We start from the raw sequence: 22,340 nt of genomic DNA, 5'->3' as shown, positions 1-22,340 counted from the left end.
CATCCTTGCTCATCAAGTGTTTGATAAAATGCCAACACTAGTTATGGAGTAAAAGTTTCTTACTTGGCATAGGGGTTTGGACCACTAGAGAAAGTTGAATAGTTTATGTCAATTGTTGATTGGGAATTAGGAATTGCTAATTGACATGGAGTGCACTAAAACTAGATTTCCCTAGGGTAAAACTAGGACTTGTGACTCAAGTTAGTTAATCTCATTTGACTTTCCTCTATACCTAGGGGTCAACTAAATGAAGAAAAGCCTAATTGTTATCATCATTGAGGAAACTATAATGATAGAATTTCTAATGCCAACCCTAGGCCAAGTCTTCTAATATTGATAGTTTGCCATCTATTCTCGCTTAACATCTAAAAGAACCATAACAAAGCTTCCTAATCAATAATATGCATTCTCTAGCAATTCCAAGGGAGGACGACTCGGGAGACTAGTACTTTCGGTTATAGATTGTAGGATTGTTTGATGCGAAGTTTTGAATGTCGATTAGACTATACTCACGATCATATCCATTATTGAATTCTAAATCGGCATGCTAAATTTCGTTCATCAAAATGGCGCCGTTGCCGGGGAATTGCTTAGTGTGCCATGTTATTGTTTAGAGTAAATATGTGTATATGTACATAGTGCATTTCATTGTGATTCTTTGTTCAAGTGACTAAATCCCCCATCATTACCATGAGTTTTACTTCTCCTTCATTGCATGACGCGTTCCCAACCGAATCCGAGCTTAGTCCCATTTGATCCGGAAAAAGAACGAACTTTGCTTCATATTAGACAAGCTCGGAAGCGGTTAAGTTTTGGGGAAGGTGAAAAGGTTTTCACCACCTTACCCACCTTACTAAAAGTAAACATTGAACCGTCACTCGAAGAAGGCAATAACCATTCTCCCATCAATATCACTAACAACTCTTCTTTTGCTTTAGGTACTAACACCATGGCCGCTCCGAGGAGAGTTACTATCAAGGAAGTGGGTGCACCGGATTATGTCCTTCAACCCCTTCATGTAACTCACCCCAACTTGAATGCAAACTTTGAACTTAAGACCGCTTTGATCAACCTCCTACCTAAGTTCCATGGACTTCCCGTACAAGATCCTATTCGATACCTCAAGGATTTTCATAGTATATGCTCAAGAACTAGACGGGAAGGATCCGATAAAGTTGCTATATGGTTGCTATATGGTTGTTTGCTTTCCCTTTCTCTCTTGAGGACAAGGCTAAAGAATGGTTCTACACTCTATCTAGTGAAGTCACTTCCGATTGGGACTTTCTTAGAAGAGGATTCTTGGATAAATTCTTGTCACCGGAAAAGATGGATAGGATAAGGAAGGAAATGTCATGTATTGTACAAGGTGAAACGGAACCATTATACGAATATTGGGAACGGTTTCGTAAGCTACTAGACGCATGCCCTAATCACATGATTGACACTCAAGTGTTGCTTGGATACATATGTCAAGGGATGCGGGAACAAGATAGAACTCTCTTGGACACCTCTAGCAATGGTTCTTTGTCTAAATATAAAACAGCGGAGGAGGCATGGAAACTCATCATTGACTTAGCCGAATCCAATCAACATATGAGACGAAGAGTCTACCGCCCAAAAACCGTGAATGAGGTATCAACTAGTAGCGAAACCACTACTCTAACCAAATCCTTGAGCGAAATGATATCCATCTTGAGGCAACTCCAATTGAGCCAACAACAACCACAACAACCTCAACCATACCAACAACAACCTCCACCCCCTCAACAATACAATCAACAATTGGTCCCTCAGAAAGTGTGTGGCATTTGTTCATGCTATTCCCACTACACGGATGAGTGCCCAAGCCTTCAAGAAGACAACACTTTGGTGGACACTCACAATTTCTATGACCGCCTAAATCAAAGGTACTACCAAGGTGGTAATCCTAACCAAGGGTATCCTTATCCAGGAGGAAGCTACAATCAAGGGAGTGGCAATCACAATCAAAATTGGAGGGACAATCATCAACAAGGAAGTAGGGACAACAACAACGGAGGAGGTCAAAGATGGCATAACAACAACTCACAAAACCGGCCACCATACAACCAACAAAACCCACCATACAACCAACAAAACCAACCATACAACCAACAAAACCAACAAAGAAACTACCAAACATACCAACCACCACATTAAAGACCACCACCCAACCAACCACAAGCCTCTCAACTCACATACCCGTCCATCCCCCCTAACCAAGATGATACACTCCGGACCATCATCCAAGGCCAAAAGGAACTACAAAGCACACTTGCTTCCGGTCTCACCAGCCTCACCTCTACACTACAAGCTCTTCTCGCACGCATGGACCCACCATCAAATCCCACTCCTTAACCCCCAATCCAAAGCGTCATCCCCTCTCAACCTCAACCCAATCCTAAGGGAGGCATCAATGCCATCACCCTAAGATCCGGAACACAATTAAAAGAGAAGGGAGCAAAGGATTCAAATCCCATCCCAACCGGTCAAGGGGAGGAGGGAATAAATATAGAAGAGGTAGTGGAAGAGGAGACACCACAAGTCATAGTTGAGGATGAAGAAGCTCAACCAACAAAAGAGACCCCCAAGACTAAGAGAACCTTGGAAGAAGAAATTGCTCAACCACTCCCATTTCCAACACTTGCAAAGAAAGCTAAGAAGTGCATAGAGCTCGACCCCAAAATGATAAAAATGTTCAAGAAAGTCGAGGTAACCATCCCCCTCTTTGATGCTATCCATCAAGTTCCTAGATATGCAAAATTCCTTAAAGATCTATGCATGAACAAGGATAGGATTCTTGAATTAGAAACCATCCCATTGGGGAGTTCTATTTCCGCTTTAAAGGGAGCATTGCCCGAGAAGTGTGATGACCCGGGCCCTTGTATGGTCACTTGCACCGTCAATGGAGTTCGATCCCTAGATTGTATGTGTGATCTCGGTGCATGTGTTAGCATTATGCCGCTCTCCGTCTACCAAGTATTGAAGTTACCACCACTAAAGAGGTCGGCGGCGAGATTTGTCCTAGTGGATAAAAGCATAATAACTGTGGCGGGTGTGGCGGAAGATGTATTGGTGAATATCAAAGGGTTGGTGTTTCCGATTGACTTCTATGTCCTTGAGATGCCATCAAATGAACCCGAGAGAGCATCATTTATCTTACTTGGAAGACCATTTTTGAGAACTTCTAGATTTAAGCTAGATGCCTACTCGGGAACCTACTCATTTGAGATAGATGGGAGAGTCGTGAGTTTTAGCCTAGAAGAAGCAATGAAGCATCCACCGGAGAATCACTCTCTATTCCGGTGTGACCCAATCGACAACATTGTTGCCGAAGTGCACCTTACAAAGTTGGATGAGAAGTACATGTCCCCGTGATAATTGCAAAGGAGCTAACCCCTCAACAAGAAGAAAAGTTGCTAGATGTCTTGAGGAAAAATAAAAGGGCAATCGGGTGGAGTTTGGCGGATCTAGTGGGAATAAGCTCCCGAGTATGCGAGCACCGCATATTTCTTGAAGAAGGAACAAGACCGGTCCGACAACCTCAAAGGAGACTTAATCCAACCATTCTTGAGGTTGTGAAAAAGGAAGTCACTCGGCTACTTGAGGCGGACATCATCTATCCCATCTCGGATAGCGAGTGGGTAAGCCCGGTCCAAGTGGTGCCAAAGAAATCCGAGGTGACCACAATCAAAAATGAAAGCGGTGAACTTATAGCAACAAGGGTGCAAAATTCTTGGAGGGTATGCATAGACTATCGAAGATTGAATGCGGCCACAAGAAAAGATCACTTTCCACTACCGTTCATTGATCAAATGCTTGATCGACTAGCCGGTAAATCATATTTTTGCTTTCTTGATGGTTACTCCGGATACTTCCAAATACACATTGCTCTAGAGGACCAAGAAAAAACCACATTTACTTGCCCCTTTGGAATGTATGCTTACAAGCGTATGCCATTTGGCCTATGCAACGCACCGGCAACGTTTCAAAGATGCATGATGAGCTTATTTGCGGACCTCCTAGAGCAATGTATGAAAGTTTTCATGGACGATTTTAGCGTGTATGGTGACTCATTTGATCATTGCTTAGGCAACCTTGAAAAAGTCTTAGAGAGATGCACCAAAACAAACCTTGTCTTAAATTTTGAAAAATGTCATTTCATGGTCAAACAAGGCATTATTTTGGGACACATTGTTTCAAAAGAAGGCATCTCCGTGGATCCGGCAAAAATAAATGTCATATCTAGTTTGCCTTACCCCTCCTCCGAGAGGGAAATCCGCTCCTTTCTTGGACATGCAGGATTCTACCGGAGGTTCATCAAAGACTTTAGGAAGGTAGCCTTACCTCTCTCTCAACTACTACAAAAGGACACTGAATTTGAGCTGAGCAAAAAATGTATGGAAGCATATGACAAGCTTAAAGTGGCATTGACACAAGCTCCTATTGTGCGAGGGCCGAATTGGACTCAACCATTTGAATCATGTGCGATGCTTCAAATTATGCGGTAGGAGCCGCGTTAGCACAACGCGAGGGTAAGATTCCCTATGTTATAGCTTATGCTTCCAAAACACTAGATGGGGCCCAATCCAACTACACTACTACCGAAAAGGAACTCCTAGCTATCGTTTTTGCTTTGGACAAGTTCCGATCCTATCTTCTTGGTTCCAAAGTAGTAGTGTACTCGGATCACGCGGTATTAAAGTACTTGTTGACCAAAAAGGAATCAAAACCGAGATTAATTCGATGGGTGCTTTTGTTACAAGAATTTGACTTGGAGATCAAGGATAGGAGTGGTTCCCAAAACTTAGTGGCGGACCATTTAAGTCGCATCGAACACACAAAAGGCGACACCACTCCTATCAATAACTCCTTTCCTCTAGATGGTTTGCACTCAATCTCGGAAGTAGTTCCTTGGTATGCTCTAATAGCAAACTACTTGGTTTCACACACCTTCCCTCCCAACCATAACAAACATCAAAAGGATAAGCTGAAAAGCGAATCCAAATACTATGTTTGGGACGATCCCTATTTGTGGAGGTGTGGAGTGGACCAAATAGTGCGAAGGTGCATACCCCAAACCAAATTCCAAGAAATCTTGGATCCTTGCCATTCTTTCGAAGGCGGTGGCCACTACGGCCCCCAAAGAACGGCAAGAAAGGTCCTTGATTGCGGATTTTGGTGGCCAACCCTTCTCAAAGACTCTTCCCTCTATTGCAAATCTTGTCCCCAATGTATTCGGTTTGGAAATATTTCTAAGAAGGACGAAATTCCCCAACAAAATATGCTTTTTTGTGAAATTTTTGATGTATGGGGAATCAACTTCATGGGACCATTTCCAAATTCCAATGGCTTTCTCTACATTTTGTTAGCTGTCGATTATGTGTCAAAATGGGTGGAGGCAATCCCCACCCGGACGAATGATGCTCATGTTGTTTTTTCTTTTGTGAGGAACAATATCATTTGTCGCTTCGGCTCCCCGAGAGCAATCGTAAGTGACCAAGGATCCCATTTTTGCAACAAAAAAATGGACGGCCTCATGAGAAAGTATGGCATTACACACAAGATTGCCACAGCCTACCACCCGCAAACAAACAGCCAAGCTGAGGTTTCTAACCGGGAAATTAAATATGTGTTGGAAAGAATTGTGAAGCCGAATAGGAAGGATTGGAGTGCTAAGCTCTCCGATGCACTTTGGGCATATCGAACGGCTTACAAAACACCCATTGGCATGAGCCCTTTTAGGCTTGTATATGGTAAAGCATGCCATTTACCAGTAGAAATCGAACACAAAGCTTATTGGGCCATAAAGGAATGCAATCTGAGTTTGGGTGGAGCCGGAGTAGAGAGGAAGCTTCAATTGGCGGAATTAGAATGCTTGAGATTAGAAGCCTATGACAATTTTAGACTCTACAAGGAAAAGATGAAAGCCATTCATGACAAGAACATTAGGAGAAGGGAATTTGGACCCGGTGAGCTAGTCCTCGTTTACAACTCAAGGTTAAGATTGCTACCCGGAAAGCTTAGATCAAGATGGGATGGACCTTACCAAGTAGAGAAAGTAGAACCTTACGGGGTCTATCACTTGCGACACGCATCAAGTTCGGACATTTTCAAGGTAAATGGGCACTGTCTCAAATTATACCATGGTGAGCAAAGAAAGAACTCCAAGGAATTTGAAGTGTTCCTTTGGAGGGATGCACCTCTTGAACAAGAACCTTGAGCTAGTGGAAGTCCAACTTAAGGACGGTAAACAAAAGTGCTAGGTGGGAGACACCCCACCATGGTAAGATCTACCATTTGTACATAGCCATTGAATTCTTCTTTAATCGATACTTGCTCATACTTGAATAGGTGCAAGAACATGAAAATTTTGAAAAAGCACCATTCCGCGCGTGCGCGCACCTGATGCATACGCGCATATGAGGCATTTCCGACCATCCACGCAAGCGCGCCACATGCGCGGACGCGTGGACTGCAAGAATTACCCCTCCATACATTTTCCAGAAAATTGCGCCCACCCCACGCCGGCACCATGCCTGAGGCACAGGCCAATCATGCGTGCGCGCACGTGGCGCGTACGCACCCTTTTGGCAGTTCGCGGATCAACGCGCTAGCGCATCTTGCGCGCGTGCGCCGATCGCCCCTGTGCACTCCTGGTACATCTTCCAGAGAGTTGGGCCACTCTCGCGCCTGCACTAAGCCCCCAGCACACCACCTCTGCCGCGTACGCACACTAGGCGCCGACGCGTCAGTTCGCTCATGATGCAACAGACGCACCCGCGCCCATGCCGTGCACGCTTCCCTAGTCCTGCAGCAACCTCTGGGCCATTTTCCAGAGAGTTGAGCCAATCCCAGGCCGATCTCATGCCTGAGGCATAACATCATTGCCGCGTGTGCGCACCTGCCGCGCACGCGCCAACATCCCTGCAGCCAACTTCTGGTACTTCTTCCAGAAAGTTGTGCCACCTCTGAGCCAACCTTGTGCTACCGACACAAGCACATGGGCGCCTACGCGCATTGTGCGCGCGCGCGCCATTACCCTATCCCGCTTTCCTGCACGAGCGCGCACCGTGCGCGCATTACAACCATTGTGCATTGTAGTGATTAATATTGGTTTGTGGAATGTTACATTGCTTCCCCCTCCCCTATTTGCATACTACAAAAGGGTGCCCGCCAGGTGTTTGAGGAAAAGCATACATGATTCTTTAAGCTCATTGTGACTCATTGCTTCTTAACTATGTGCTTTTTCCCAATACCTTAGTCACTCTTTGGTACACCCTCACATTCTACAATCTACCCACTCACCTTTTCATAATTTGCTTTCCACTCTTGGTATTTGTGGGTATATACTTCTCATGCCTTCTACTTGCATGCTTACACTACCCCTATACCACATGCCAGTGATTTGCCTTGCTTACCAAATGTTATCTTAGTTACATGTTACAGCTGTCATGTAATGAGGACACCCATTCTCTTATGGCACAATTTTTCACTTGCATGATCCCCATTTAATTGCGTTTCTTTGGGTTTGATGTTATCTCCCTTTTTACTATCGCAGGATGGTCATCAAAAAGAACAAAGGGAAAGCCCCGAAGAAGCCAACCACCAACAGAGCGCGCCAAGAACCAACAGCCAAGCCCCTCCTCAAGAAGGCTAAAGGCCCCGTTGATGCTTTAGAGAAGGACAACCCTCCAAAGGACTCCAACAAGTTCCCTAACCACTACTGCGAACTTGTTTACTCAAGGATGATTGAGCGGAATTATCACCTGGAGCCCCTTCTAGTCCTACCGGCCCACCTCACTCCGATAGTGATGCCACACATTGACCGGAGGCAATGGAGGTTCCTCTTACGGCAACCAAAGGAGGTCAATTTATCATGGGTAGTGGAGTTCTACTCCAACTACCACTCAAGATTGGGCCATTAACGGATGGATATGACGCCTATCAAGAAGTCTTGGCAGCATGCAATGAACGTGAGTTCGATTGGAGCGCGGTCCTCCGCGTAATAGCTTTACCTAAAGCATGTTGGATTCGGGGAACTATAAAGCGAAGACCAAAGGGTGTAGATGCACGTTTCCTCACTCAAGAAGCCACAACATGGGCCCAAATCCTAGCTCACTACGTGCTCCCGAGCACCCATGGGTCGTCCATTACCGCCGAGCTCGCCTTATTGGTATGGTGCATCCTAACCGAGAAACCAGTCGACATTTCGCATGCCATTTGCCAATCCATGGGGCGCATTCATGTTAAGGGAAATTAACCCTTCACCGCTATGGTGACCAAATTAGTAGCGGCAGCCGGTGTCCACCGAGAGGCTAAGGATAGGAGGACCTCAATCCCGGTCGAGGGCGATGTTATTCCGACCAAGAGGTGCCTCAAGCCGCCGGAAGTCACCAAGGACCTTGGACTGTTCACCCCAACTCGCAACACCACTACTTCATCCGCACCACAAAAATCAGCCACCCAACGCCTTGAAGACCTTCACAAGAAATTGGACCGTTATGAGAGGCGTAACCAGTGCGGATATGCTCACGTGAAGAAGCTTCTAAGCATTGTCACCCCGCCTATGGAGGAACCAGATATCTCCACATCTACCGCTACTTCAAGCGGACATAGTGATGACAACGGAGATAAAGGACACTCGGGACTCGGCCACCCATTGCGCATCACCTATAGCACGGAGGACCGTGCTACGTTTTAAGTGTGGGGAGGTCGGCTGACCGATCTCCGTAGGTAACACCCGAATAAATTTTTGAAGAATAAACTTTTGAACTCCGTTATAGTTAGGATAGGTTGCATGATTAGGTTTTCTTCGACACCATTTGCATGATAAATTTACTTGGTTGGAACAATGAACTTTCTCTTAGGAAACTAATACTTTAGGGCAAAATCAAGCTTTGGGGCAACCTTGACATTGCTAATTTTGAATATTTTGATGCTAAACTTGCTTGAAGATTGTACTTTGGAACATGGATTCTGAGCTAAGAATACAAGCTAGTGAGCTTTGAGCCTTGTTTTGTGGCTACATCTTATAGTCACTTATTCTCCTTCTTGTGTGCAATTGTTTTCTCTCTATAAGTGTGATCCTTGCTTTGTTTGAGTCTATATGTCCATTATTCCTTGCATTCATGCGTTTATATGATTGATGCCATCATTTCATTTAACTCACTCACCCCAAATAGCCTTACCTTTTATCTTCCATTGTTAGCCAAATTTAAGCCTACGATCAACCCACTTGTTCTTAATTTTAGCACATTACAAGCCTAAAGCGGAAAACAATAAATGTCCTTAATTCAGATCTTTGACTAGCTTAGGCAAGTGTGTGTGAGTATCATTCAAGTGTGGAAATCTTGGAACATTGGGTGAATAAAAGGGTAGTTTTGTATTATTATTGGAAATATTGGGAATTGGTACATACTCATGTATTGATCAAATGTAAAACCTTATGCATTGATGTTCTTGTATATAGAAAGAAAAAAAATGAGAAAAAACAAAAGAAAAACAAAATAATAAGGAAAAGAAAAGAAAAAAATAGAAAAAAGAAAGAAAAGAAAAAAAAGAGAAGAAAAATAGTAAAAAGGGGACAAAATGCCCCAAAGCAAAGTGAAGCTCAATAAGATCAATGCATAAGTATTGTGAAATGAAAAGAAAATGGATGAGTATGTGAAAAAGTGAGGAATGGGTAGTTAGGTTAGAACTTAATTGTATAGGATGTCATAGGCTAGGTGGGAAGTTTAAGCTTATCAAAGATCCAAATTTTAAGCTCACTTGACCAAATATGCATCCTACCTTGACCCTAGCCCCATTACAACCAAAGAAAAGATCTCATGATAGATGTATGCATGCATGAGATATATGTTGATTGTTAGAAGAAAAATAAATCTTGGAAAGCATGATTAGGAGAAATTTGAGAGAATCGACCCTAAACACTTGAGCAAATAGAGTGTAAACACTTCCGGTGAGGGTTCGAAGGCTCTAATTCTTGTTCCCGACTCTCACGAGCGTTCTTCATGCAAAGTTGCGTATATTGCACTTGATGACTAAAAATTGGTAAGTCCCATGTATTGCCCACTATCTTACCCTATATGCTTGAACATATCTTAGGAAGGTTGATTTGTTCCTAACCAAGTAGATAGAAGTACTAGTCATAGTTGCATTCATGTAAGTAGGTTGCACCTTATGAGCCTTATACCTTTATGATCCTTTGGTCTTTTACATTTCTCTAAGCATGAGGACATGCTAGAATCCAAGTGTGGGGAGGTTGATAAACCCCAATTTTAGGGTTAATCTTGTATCGATTTCAGGGGTTTTATCGACGATTCCACACGCTTTTCATATGAAGATGCACAGTTTTGTGTTTCTTCCCTAGTTTTTGCTTTGTGGATGAAAGCATGCTTATTTTGCACTAAACTAGATACATTTCTATTCTCCTATTGGTGTCATTCGATACTGTGACCTGTGTGTTAAGTGGTTTCAGAATATAGGGCATGGATGACCTGGAGGAGAGAAGGAAAGTGGGTGCAAAAGAGGGGAGCATGAGAAATTGAGCCTTGGGAACTTCAGCAAGGGCGCGTGCGCGTACTTGGCGCGCCCGCGTGGATTGCGCAGCCAGAAGCCAAAGTCAGAAGCCGAGCTACGAGCCGGTACGTGTAGCGGCTAAGCCATGACCACCATGGACGCGCACGTGTACGTCACGCGTCCGCTCAAATTGCGAGATGCTCCAGCGGCGCGCACGCGGACTTTGCGCGAGCGCGCCGATGCTCGAATATGATTTTTTTAATGGGGTCATGTGACCTGGGCGTGGAGACAATTGGAGATCCCATTTTGGGGAAGTGCCTTGGCGGGAAAAGCTTAAAAAGACCAGGGGTTGAAGGGTTAAGGGACTTTTAGCTCATTTTACATTTTTTCTAGATTTTTCTCCTTGTCGTAGTTACACTCTTGGGTAGAGAAAGAGATTCCAAGCTCTCATTAGGGTTCATCTTCCTCAATTTCTGAATTCTCAATCACTCTTTGGTGAGATCAAATTGCAATTCTCAATTTACTTTGTTCATATTATAGATCTTCTTCTCTAATCTCAATTAGTGCTTGTAATTGATCAATTCTCATAGATCCTAGATTCAACTTTGTAGTTTTGGATTCTATCCATTCTTGAGAAGTTCATTTCTATTGTTGTTCTTTGTTAATTGTTGTTAATTTCTTGCGTTGAAGTACTTTTGATTCTAATTTCTTCTCATTCTTACTATATCTTTCATCCTTGCTCATCAAGTGTTTGATAAAATGCCAACACTAGTTATGGAGTAAAAGTTTCTTACTTGGCATATGGGTTTGGACCATTAGAGAAAGCTGAATAGTTTATGTCAATTGTTGATTGGGAATTAGGAATTGCTAATTGACTTAGAGTGCACTAAAACTAGATTTCCCTAGGGTAAAACTAGGACTTGTGACTCAAGTTAGTTAATCTCATTTGACTTTCCTCTATACCTAGGGGTCAACTAAATGAAGCAAAGCCTAATTGTTATCATCATTAAGGAAACTATAATGATAGAATTTCTAATGCCAACCCTAGGCCAAGTCTTCTAATATTGATAGTTTGCCATCTATTCTCGCTTAACATCTAAAAAAAACCATAACAAAGCTTCCTAATCAATAATATGCATTCTCTAGCAATTCCCAGGGAGGACGACTCGGGAGACTAGTACTTTCGGTTATAGATTGTAGGATTGTTTGATGCGAAGTTTTGAATGTCGATTAGACTATACTCACGATCATATCCATTATTGAATTCTAAATCGGCATGCTAAATTTCGTTCATCAACTCCTGAGTATGAAATGAAAGATACTGATATCTTGGCAGCATTCCGAGTAACTCCTCAACCTGGAGTTCCTCCGGAAGAAGCGGGTGCCGCGGTAGCTGCCGAATCTTCTACTGGTACATGGACAACTGTTTGGACCGATGGGCTTACCAGTCTTGATCGTTACAAAGGACGATGCTACAACATCGAGCCGGTTGCTGGCGAAGAAAATCAATATATTGCCTATGTAGCTTATCCTTTAGACCTTTTTGAGGAAGGTTCTGTTACTAACATGTTTACTTCCATTGTAGGTAATATATTTGGGTTCAAGGCCCTTCGCGCCCTACGTCTGGAAGATTTGCGAATCCCTATCTCTTATATTAAAACTTTCCAAGGTCCGCCTCATGGCATCCAAGTTGAAAGAGATAAATTAAACAAGTATGGTCGCCTCCTATTGGGATGTATATATATATAGGCAAGCTAAGCAAATTGCAATGTAATGAAATACTAACAAATATTCATAAAATTCATAATTACTAAAAACTAAAAAATAGTGCAAAGTGTTTAGAAAGAGAAATTTACACCCTAAAATTTCGGATCCTCCCCCACACTTAAACATTGCACGATCTTCCGTGCATGCACACAATTCGAGGGTGAAGAGATGTGAGGCTCCACCTTCAGCTGGTGGGCACTGGGGTTCGGGTTGCTGTAGAAAACAAATAAACAAGAATTGAGAAAGAGTTCATATAAGTGTGGTATGATGAAAGACAATGTGTGTTTTCTAAATGTGCGCACGATTTAGAACGCACACATTGACCGGGTAAAACGGTATCCACACAATCAAAAGAAATAGCATATGTTCCTTAATTAAGTAGCCTAGGTTGCAAACGAAGAATAAGCTAGAGTTAAGGCACAAACAAACTTAGGTAACCACAACTAAAGTGAATTGAATATATGAGATATTGGATATTAAAATTGTATAAGTGAAGGTGCAAAATTGATATAGAAGCACAATAAACAATAACCAATCCAATAATGAAAAGAGAACTTCTTATTCATCTTGAAACATAATGAAATAGTCACATGGTAAAGGTACTTGTTGCAAAAAATGATATGCTTGATAAGAATCAAGTTAAGTCACTCAAACAAATGCAAAGCATTAAAAAAAAATAAGTACCTTGGAATGTGATTATGTTGATTTTAAAACAATGATGAACAATGAGGTCAATTCAATTCACTTAATTCAATATGCACTTATAAATAATTTGTCCTAGGATGCAATCAAAATATGAATGATCAAACCCACTAGATACTAGTAATTTAAAGCAAAGTATAAGTGCATTGATGGAATTCAATCTTAAATAATATCAATGATCATCCAAGGTGCACAATTCATGATTAAGTTGGCAAACAAGGGTATAGTCTAATGCATATGGAAGCTACAACACATGCATCAAACTCAAATTTCATTTAGGCAATCAAACAAAGACTTAATGTTTAGTGCACATATTCATAAAAAATTAAGCCAAGATTCAAGCAAGAAGCAACCCAATCAACATCAAACAAATACTCGCAACTTATTTAATTAACAAAAAATAAAACCAAATCTAATATAATTACTAAAATGAAAAAGATAGGCAAATAAAAGAACTAGGGAAAGTAGAAAATAGGGCAAAAGTAAGAAAAGAGAGACATGGAAGGGGGTGGAAGTGCCTTAGGGTTTAATTCAAAGTGCAATCAAAAGTATGCCCAAAACAGCACTTGTGCGTATGCATAAACATGTGTGCGTACGCATACTAGGTGAAAAATAGGGGTATACGGACGCATAAGAGTGTGCGAGCGCTTTCAGTAGAGAGGGAATTAAGAAGTGTGCGTACGCACAGAGAGGTGTGCATGCACAGAAGACTTTTTTTTACAAAAAGAATCATGTGTGCGTGCGCATATAGGTGTGCGTACGCACAGAGAGCAAAAAACGGCCAAGGTGCGCATGCATAGAGAGGTGCGAGCAATCCCAACAAAAGGATTGCAATTGGCTGTGCATACGCAGAGCTGGGTGCCTGGCCATAGAATGCACAAATAGGGGTTGGTGTGTGTGCGCACACTAAGAGGAAAAGGCTGGGGTGCGCACGCAGAGACGGGTGCGAGCGCTCCCAGCAGGGGCTGTGCAGACTAGTGTGCGTATGCACAGGTTAGTGCGTGTGCACAAGACGCAGAATTCAATGATTATGTGCGCACGCACAAGGATGTGCGTACGCACAAGGATGTGCGTACGCACACTGCCCTGTTTTTCCAAAAAATTTGCTTCAATTTCTAAGGCACTCAACTTTAACTCGACAAAAGTTCAACCCCAAAAATAACCAGAATTTCATAAACTTATGATCCATATAAAAATTTACCTAACTGTTCATATCCTGGGTCGAGTTGTCCGACCCGGGATGTTCTACAGACAAAGCGACCGACCTCTTCAGGTCAGGACAATCCGACCTCTTCTCAAAGAGCTCGGTCAAGTCACGAGAAAGCCCAAACAAAGGGCCCAAATAGAGGAACACGCCCCAGATCCTAAGGCAGCCCAAGCTACAAGAGAAGGGCGGTTCCCCTGAAGATAAGATGACCTCAGTCAGAAGATAAGATAAGATAAGATAATTAACTTATCCTATCCAAAAAGGTCACTCCACACCATTATAAATACACTGGAGCACCCAGGTATAACTCATACTCGGATTCTACTCAATACCTGCTTAATACCCTTGCTAACTTAAGCATCGGAGTCCCTTGCAGGTACCCCCCACCCTCCAGGAATGTAGGATCAGCACCATCACCAGGTCCAACAAGTCGGACACACCAGCTCCGGCCGCTATACACCTGCCGGATACATCGGCTCCGACCAACACAGAAGATCTCGACCGAGATCGACCTACAGTTTCAGGTAACCCTCGGAACATTGGCGCCGTTGCCGGGGAACCTGGAAGTCATCCCAACACCATGGCGGACAACCCTGACAACGACCACGACGCAGGTTTAGAAGATAGAACGCCACACAAAAACACGGATGCTATACTTAAAGATACTCCAAAATCCAATGGAGACAAAAATTCATCAAATCCCGTGGCGATAGAAGCACTTCAAAATCGATTGAAGCAACTTGAGAAAGAAGCCCAACTTCAACGCGAAAAAGAAGATGATCTACGTCGGGAGATAAGGCGGCGCCGAGAATTAGAAGACAAGCTTATGAAACTCGAAGCCGATCTCAAAACTAAAGCTACACGACCCTCCACAGAGGATAGCTTTCAGAAAGATCAAGATCCATTCACCAGGGAAATTATGAAGACCAAAATCCCAAAAGATTTCAAACTTTCGGATGACTCTATATGATGGCACCTCGGATCCCAACCACCATCTCAGCAACTTCAGGAGTAGAATGTACCTCACTGACGCCTCAGATGCAGTTCGCTGCAAAGCCTTTCCAACAACTCTTACCAAGACAGCCATTAGATGGTTCGACAACCTACCTCCAAAATCCATCTCAAGTTTCAATGACCTGGCCAAAAAGTTCCTGGCCCAATTTTCCATACAAAAGGACAAAACTAAACATGCACCCAGCCTACTAGGGATCAAGCAAGGAGATTGGGAAAGTCTTCGCAACTACATGGAAAGATTCAACAAAACATGCATGGATATACAAAGTCTACCAACAGAAGCTGCCATCATGGGTCTCATAAATGGCCTACGAGAAGGACCATTTAGCCAATCTATATCAAAGAGGTACCCGACATCCCTAGACGAAGTACAAGAACGGGCACAGAAATACATCAACATGGAGGAGAATTCTCGACTTGGGGAAGCCTCGAGGTTCGGTTCTGCCTACCGAGATAAAGATAAAGAATCCAAGAAAAAAGAAGATCGCTCCGGAGAGAAAATAAAAAAATATCATAACTACACCCCTCTTAGGGTATCCCTGGTAGATATTTACAAAGAAGTCTGCCATACGAAAAAAATACCCCCAGCTCGGCCACTTAAAGGCAAAAGGGGAGGAGGAAATTGGAACAAATACTGTGAGTACCATCGAGTCTGAGGACATTCCACCAACGAATGCTTTGACTTGAAAAATGTCATAGAGAAATTAGTTAGGGAAGGAAAACTAGATCGGTTCCTGGCTAACCGGGACGAAGAACCAAGAAAAAGAAGAAGGGATGAAGATGTCGGACGATCTGAACGATCACCTCGCACACCGAAAAGACATATCCACGTGATACACGGTGGATTTGCTGGAGGAGGAATCTCCAAATCGTCTCGCAAGCGGCACCTCAAAGAAGTTTATCATGTCGAAGGCAAGAAAGAGGTGCCAGACATCCCAGCAATTACGTTTGCCAAAGAAGATGCATCCGGAGTCATCTTAGGACACGACGACTCCATGGTCATCACAATCATATTGGCAAACGCCAACCTCCACCGCACATTAATTGACCAAGGAAGCTCCGCCGACATCTTATTCAAAACTGCCTTCGACAAACTCGGCTTAGAAGAAAAAGAGCTAAGAGCATACCCGAACAGCTTGTTCGGACTTGGGGATACCCCAGTACAGCCACTAGGATACGTATCGTTACATACAACCTTCGGAAAGGGAAACCAATCAGGAACACTTAAGATAGATTATATCGTAGTCGACGTAAAGTGCCTTAATAAGTCGGACAACGTTAAATCAACTCGGAGCGATAGTTTCAACTCCACATCTATGTATGAAATTCTCAACTACGGAAGGAATAGCTACAATAAAAGTAGATCAAAAGATGGCGCGTCGCTGTTATAATGAAAGTCTAAATCTCCGACGCGAAGGAGGAGAGTTCCACACAATCGAACTCGGTGGAGATCAGAGACGAGAAGAACTCCGCCCGCGACCCGAAGGGGAAATAGAAAGAGTCCAGATCAGAGATACCTCGGACAAAACAACTAATATTGGCACGATCCTGAAAGGAGATGCAAAAGAATTGCTAATACGGTTTCTATGAGATAATGTTGATCTCTTCGCATGGAAAGCTGCCGACATGCCGGGCATAGATCCCGAACTAATGAGCCACAAGCTGGCAGTCTACCCAGGATCCCGGCCGGTACAACAAAGACGAAGAAAACTCGGGCCAGACCGGTCTCAAGCTGTAGAAGAACAAGTACAAGCACTACTAGAGGCAGGGTTCATAAGAGAAGTTAAATATCCACTATGGCTAGCAAACGTCGTATTGGTTAAAAAGTCAAATGGGAAGTGGCGAATGTGCACCGACTACACCGACCTCAACAAAGCCTGCCCAAAAGACCCTTATCCACTCCCAAGCATCGATGCTCTAGTCGATGCCTCATCAGGATATATGTATCTCTCATTCATGGACGCATACTCAGGCTACAACCAGATTCTAATGTATCCACCAGATCAAGAAAAGACCTCGTTTCTTACACCAAAAGCAAATTATTGCTATATCGTAATGCCTTTCGGCCTTAAGAATGCGGGAGTCACTTATCAAAGGCTAATGAATAAAGTCTTTTTAGACCACATCGGAAAAATCATGGAGGTCTATGTGGACGACATGTTGATAAAGACACAAAGTGAAGAAACATTACTAACCGACTTGGTTCAAGTGTTCAACACTATACGGAAGCACGACATACGACTCAACCCGGCTAAATGCACCTTCGCAGTGGGGGCAGGAAAATTCCTAGGCTTCATGCTTACACAAAGAGGAATCGAGGCAAATCCAGATAAATGCCAGGCCATACTCAATATGAAAAGCCCGACCTGCGTCAAAGAAGTCCAACAACTCAATGGGAGACTGGCGGCCTTGTCCAGATTCCTAGCAGGGTCAACAATAAGATCCTTCCCCTTCTACGCTACCTTAAGGAAGGGAAAAAGCTTCGAGTGGACAACAGAATGCGAACAAGCCTTCCGAGACTTTAAAGAATTCCTGGGACAGCCCCCATCCTATCTCGACCACGAAAGGGAGAACCACTCATACTACACCTCGCTGTAGGAAGTCGGGCAATAGCCTCAGCACTAATTAGAGAAGATGAAGGGGGACAACAACCCGTCTACTTCATTAGTAAAGCACTACAGGGGTTAGAGCTGAACTACCAGAAAATAGAGAAGTTCGCCTATGCTTTGATACTCACATCCAAGCGCACACCATCGAAGTTTGAACCAACCAGCCCATAAAAGGGATACTGCAGAAAACAGATCTAGCAGGAAGAATCCTATAGTTGGCAATCGAGTTGTCCGAGTTCGACCTCCAATACGAGGCATGGACAGCTATCAAATCACAATACCTAGCCGACTTCATTACAGAATTCACAGACACCACAGAAATCCCCATAGAGTGGAACATATACGTGGACGGTTCCTCGAATAAAGCCGGAAGCGGTGCAGGTGTGATAATCGAAAGCAACCAAGGAACACAACTTGAGCTTTCCCTGAAATTCGGATTCCCAGCCTCAAACATCCAGGCAGAATATGAAGCGTTATTAGCTGGTTTGAAGTTGGCTAGGGAAGTTGGAGCTCAGAAACTCAACATCTACAGAGACTCACAAGTCATTACCTCATAAATAATGGGAAGCTACCAAGCCAAAGATCCTACCATAAAAAAATATTTGGCTAAAACCAAAGAACAGCTCGGACATCTTGGAGAATATAGGATCTGCCACATACCCTGCGAGCAAAATGCCCGAGCTGACGCGCTCTCAAAGCTAGCCAGCACCAAACCAGGGGGCAACAATAGAAGCCTCATCCAGGAAATACTACAGAACCTATCAATATCAGAAGAAGAAAAAATCCTAGCCATAACAGGTCGGGATCAAGGATGGATGACCCCCATAATTAACTACCTCAAAACAGAAGCGCTTCCCACAGATGAAAAGGAGGCAAAGAGGTTAAAAAGGGAGGCACAGTACTACACTATCATAAACAACAAAAGAGGGATCTCAACACCATTATTAAAATGCATCCCGACATCCAATACAAAGGAAGTCTTGGAAGAAGTACACAGCGGCATTTGCGGCAACCATTTCGGAGCACAAGCTCTCACCAAAAAAGTACCCTGGGCAGGATTCTATTGGCCAACTCTACGAAAGGAAGCTACAGAATTTGTAAAGACATGTCCACCATGTCAAAAGCATGCCAACTTTCACATCGCCCCGCCAGAAAAACTCATTAGCGTGACCTCACCCTGGCCATTTGCAAAATGGGGACTCGATCTTCTCGGACCCTTCCCACAGGGATCGGGACAAGTAAAATTCCTCATAGTAGGAGTAGACTATTTCACGAAATGGATCGAGGCAGAACCCCTAGCCAATGCTACTGCTCAAAGAAGCCAGAAATTCCTATATAGGAACATCGTTACAAGGTTTGGGGTCCCATACTCCATCACCACAGACAACGGCACCCAATTCACAGATGCAGACTTCAGAAAGTTAGTGGCCGACTTGAATATAAAACACCAGTTCACCTCCGTTGAACATCCCCAAGCCAATGGACAAGCCGAAGCGGCCAACAAAGTCATATTGGCCGGGTTGATGCGTAGACTGCAAGAAGCAAAGGGGGCTTGGGCCAAAGAACTTCCACAAGTCCTATGGGCGTATCGGACGACCCCCTATTCCACCACGAACAAATCACCATTCCGACTAGCATATGGAGTGGAGGCAATGATTCCAATAGAGGTCGAAGAAGGATCTCCCCGAGTAGTCAACTCCCAACTTCAAAGAGAAGAGCTCGACCTACTTCCAGAAATCCAAGAAAGAGCTCGGATCAGAGAAGAGGCATTAAAGCGACGAATGGCTTCCAGGTATAATCAGAGGGTAGTGCCAAGAGATTCCGTAGAGAACGATCTCATCTTAATCCGAAATGATATTGGAACAACTCGACCTAGAGAAGGAAAGCTGGCAGCTAATTGGAAAGGACCCTACCGAGTCACAGAAGTACTTGGGAAGGGCTACTACAGACTGTCCGAACTCGAGGGATGAGAACTCCCCAGATCATGGCACACCTGTAACCTAAGAAGGTACTATAGTTAGATAAAAGTATCATCACAAGACGCACTCTTTTTCCTGAAAAGGTTTTTTAATGAGGCGTCAAGATTGAGATTTAATCCGACTTAAGGGTATGAAAAACTCCCGCCTATATATATTTGCACTTTCTTTAAATAAAAATACATTTCAGATATTCTACAAATGCTCAAGACGCATTAATCTGAAGCATTCATCGTCCGATTATAAAGCAACAGATCAAACAAGAAGTGAAGAACAGATTCACTATACGATCCTGATAGGAATAATCAACCGACAAAGGTGAAAATGCGATTCACCTAAAGGTCGATTAAACCAGGACAGAAACCACAATCTACAAATCGGCAAAAGATGAACACAGAATAATGCAAGAAGTTATCGAAAGTGATCCCGAAAAAGAACCTGACGAGGTCTTATGGATTGCTATATAATAACTTAAAAAAGACTGGCCAAATATTAAAAATTGGATCAAACCAGTCCAAGTCATCAGCAAATCCCTGGAAAGAGGTCTAGCCAACCCTATTAAAGAGGAATTGTTATAACTTAGAAGAGATCGACCTAACGAAGTCGGTTTCCTACAAAACAAGTTGTAAAAGTAATCCATGAAAGAGACGTAACAAAGGTCCAAGAAAGAGGATTACAAAAATAACTTAGAAGAGATCGACCTAACGAAGTCGGTTTCCTACAAAACAAGTTGTAAAAGTAATCCCTGAAAGAGACCTACCAAAGGTCCAAGAAAGAGGATTACAAAAACAACTTAGAAGAGATTGACCTAACGAAGTCGGTCTCCTACAAAGATAAGTTATAAAATTAATCTCTTAAAGAGACCTGGTAAAGGCCCAGAAAAGAGGATTACAAAAATAACTTCAAAGGGGACCAACATAAAAGAAATCGGTTATAAGGCGCTAAAAATACAAAACAAAAGCAAGGAAACCAAAAAACAAGTTGGACCCCCCATAAGCCACAACCTCAAAAGGATCCAAGCTACAAACAAAAAGTACAAAAGCAATCTAAAGAGGCCAAGCAGCAAGATTCCGACAGACACCCTGCTAGAGCACAATGGAAGCATAGTATGATAAAGCTTCAAAGAGGCCACTGAAATCAACCTCAGAGAAACCATTTTATTTTCAGAATAAGTTGCTAAAAACAGCAACTAGAGTATCAACAGTCAATAAAACATCCTTCCCAAAAACAAGTTTAAAAGCCCACAAATCAGACTATTTACACAAATATTCAGAAAAAAGATCAGCTAAGATCAGGAGCCTTCCCGGCAGCATCAGTACGGGGAGAAGGAGGGCGAGTCTGAAGGGGCACAGCATCTACGGTTCCATCATCCCGGTTCAGAATTTGGCAATCCGGATCAGATGTAACGGGAGGAACAGAGGAGGTCGACACCTTAAGAGAAGGCACTGGGGGGGATCAGTCTCATCATCATCCTGGTCATCAGGGACAATCTTACCATCCCTTACGACATTGTCCAGGCTGATGAGAGTTAAGTCGGCATCAGGAGCAACAACCTAGAACTGCTCCATCAGGTTCTCGGAGGTGGCAGTTACGCTACCCACAAGGTGACCCTGGAGCTCACCATAATTAACCCGAGCAGTTTCCAAATCCTCCCAAAGATGCATCAATTCCCTATAAGTCGAGACATAGCTATCCTTATGTTTCAGTTCCATGTCCTCGGCCAGCTTCAAAGAAGCAGCCAAGGCAATAGAACTGGCCTTCTCACCCTTCAGCTCCTTCTCCACCTTCGCCAACTTCACCTCCAACTCCTCCTTTAGACCCTTGATTCGATCAAATTCCGACTTGGCCTCTTCCATAAAGGATTTTGTGGCATGAATCGGAATCCCCTGAACTGTTCGGAATATAGCCGCACCCATATGAGCCATCTTCACACTACTTTTGGTGATAAAATCCAGATGCCGAAGAAGAGAAACGTCGTCCATAGAAAGCCCACCATAGGGGGCAATTTGCTAGTCAACAAACTCGATAGCATCAAAATCCAGGGCATCCAGGTTGAAGGGCTCGGATGTCTTTTGCTTTTTTATGGGAGGGACACCAGAAGCAACGGCAGAAGTTTGAGGAGGATCGACCTGATGAAACCGAGGAGTAGGAATCACTTTCCTCGGCCCAAGGGAACTTGGCACAGGAGGCTTCACTGGGACCTGTGATGATCCCTCACCGACCACCTTGACTGAGATGTTCAGAGCAGCAGTTGCCTTCTTTGCCCTTTTAAAGGCCTTCATGGAGTCACTATTCTTTGACATCTCTGCAAATACAAAATCAGCCACAACAAAGAATTACAAATCCGATAAGAGGAAGAAAAAGGAAACAAGTCAGACAAATACCCAAAACAGCCCGAACCAAGGACGGGTCATTCAAAAATCTTTTTGTATCAAGATGGGGTGGTTTCCCCCAGAGATCCTCAAGAACAACTACAAAAGCGCACTCGACATCATCAAGCATCTCCCAAGTATAGCGAGACACGCT

The 22,340-nt window shown here is 43.4% G+C and overlaps 1 protein-coding gene and 2 pseudogenes across 1 annotated transcript; all 3 read left to right on the top strand.

Annotated features, from left to right (window-relative positions):
- The first annotated feature begins 1,182 nt into the window (after window positions 1-1,182).
- Window positions 1,183-3,396, top strand: LOC127748435 (uncharacterized). Its single transcript, XM_052262957.1, has 2 exons — window positions 1,183-2,041; window positions 2,471-3,396. The coding sequence occupies exons 1-2, from the start codon at window positions 1,183-1,185 to the stop codon at window positions 3,394-3,396; spliced, it is 1,785 nt and encodes a 594-aa protein (XP_052118917.1).
- An 8,438-nt stretch (window positions 3,397-11,834) lies between these two features.
- LOC127745704 (ribulose bisphosphate carboxylase large chain-like) lies at window positions 11,835-12,258 on the top strand (annotated as a pseudogene).
- Window positions 12,259-12,896: 638 nt separating this feature from the next.
- The window catches only part of LOC107490480 (probable LRR receptor-like serine/threonine-protein kinase At3g47570), a 12,200-nt pseudogene continuing 2,756 nt past the window's right edge, over window positions 12,897-22,340 (top strand).

This window comes from Arachis duranensis, chromosome 1, assembly GCF_000817695.3.
Source record: "Arachis duranensis cultivar V14167 chromosome 1, aradu.V14167.gnm2.J7QH, whole genome shotgun sequence".
Lineage (NCBI taxonomy): Eukaryota > Viridiplantae > Streptophyta > Magnoliopsida > Fabales > Fabaceae > Arachis > Arachis duranensis.
The sequence above is the reverse complement of the archived record's forward strand: the minus strand, read 5'-3'. Positions and strand labels throughout refer to the sequence as shown.

What these genes read in the sequence shown, in the direction of transcription:
- LOC127748435 (XM_052262957.1), top strand. Translation starts at nt 1,183, where the DNA reads ATGGTTGCTATATGGTTGTTTGCTTTCCCTTTCTCTCTTGAGGACAAG. An exon ending in GGACAACAACAACGGAGGAG is followed by an intron (nt 2,042 to 2,470) that starts GTCAAAGATGGC and finishes CACAATTAAAAG; the next exon opens with AGAAGGGAGCAAAGGATTCA.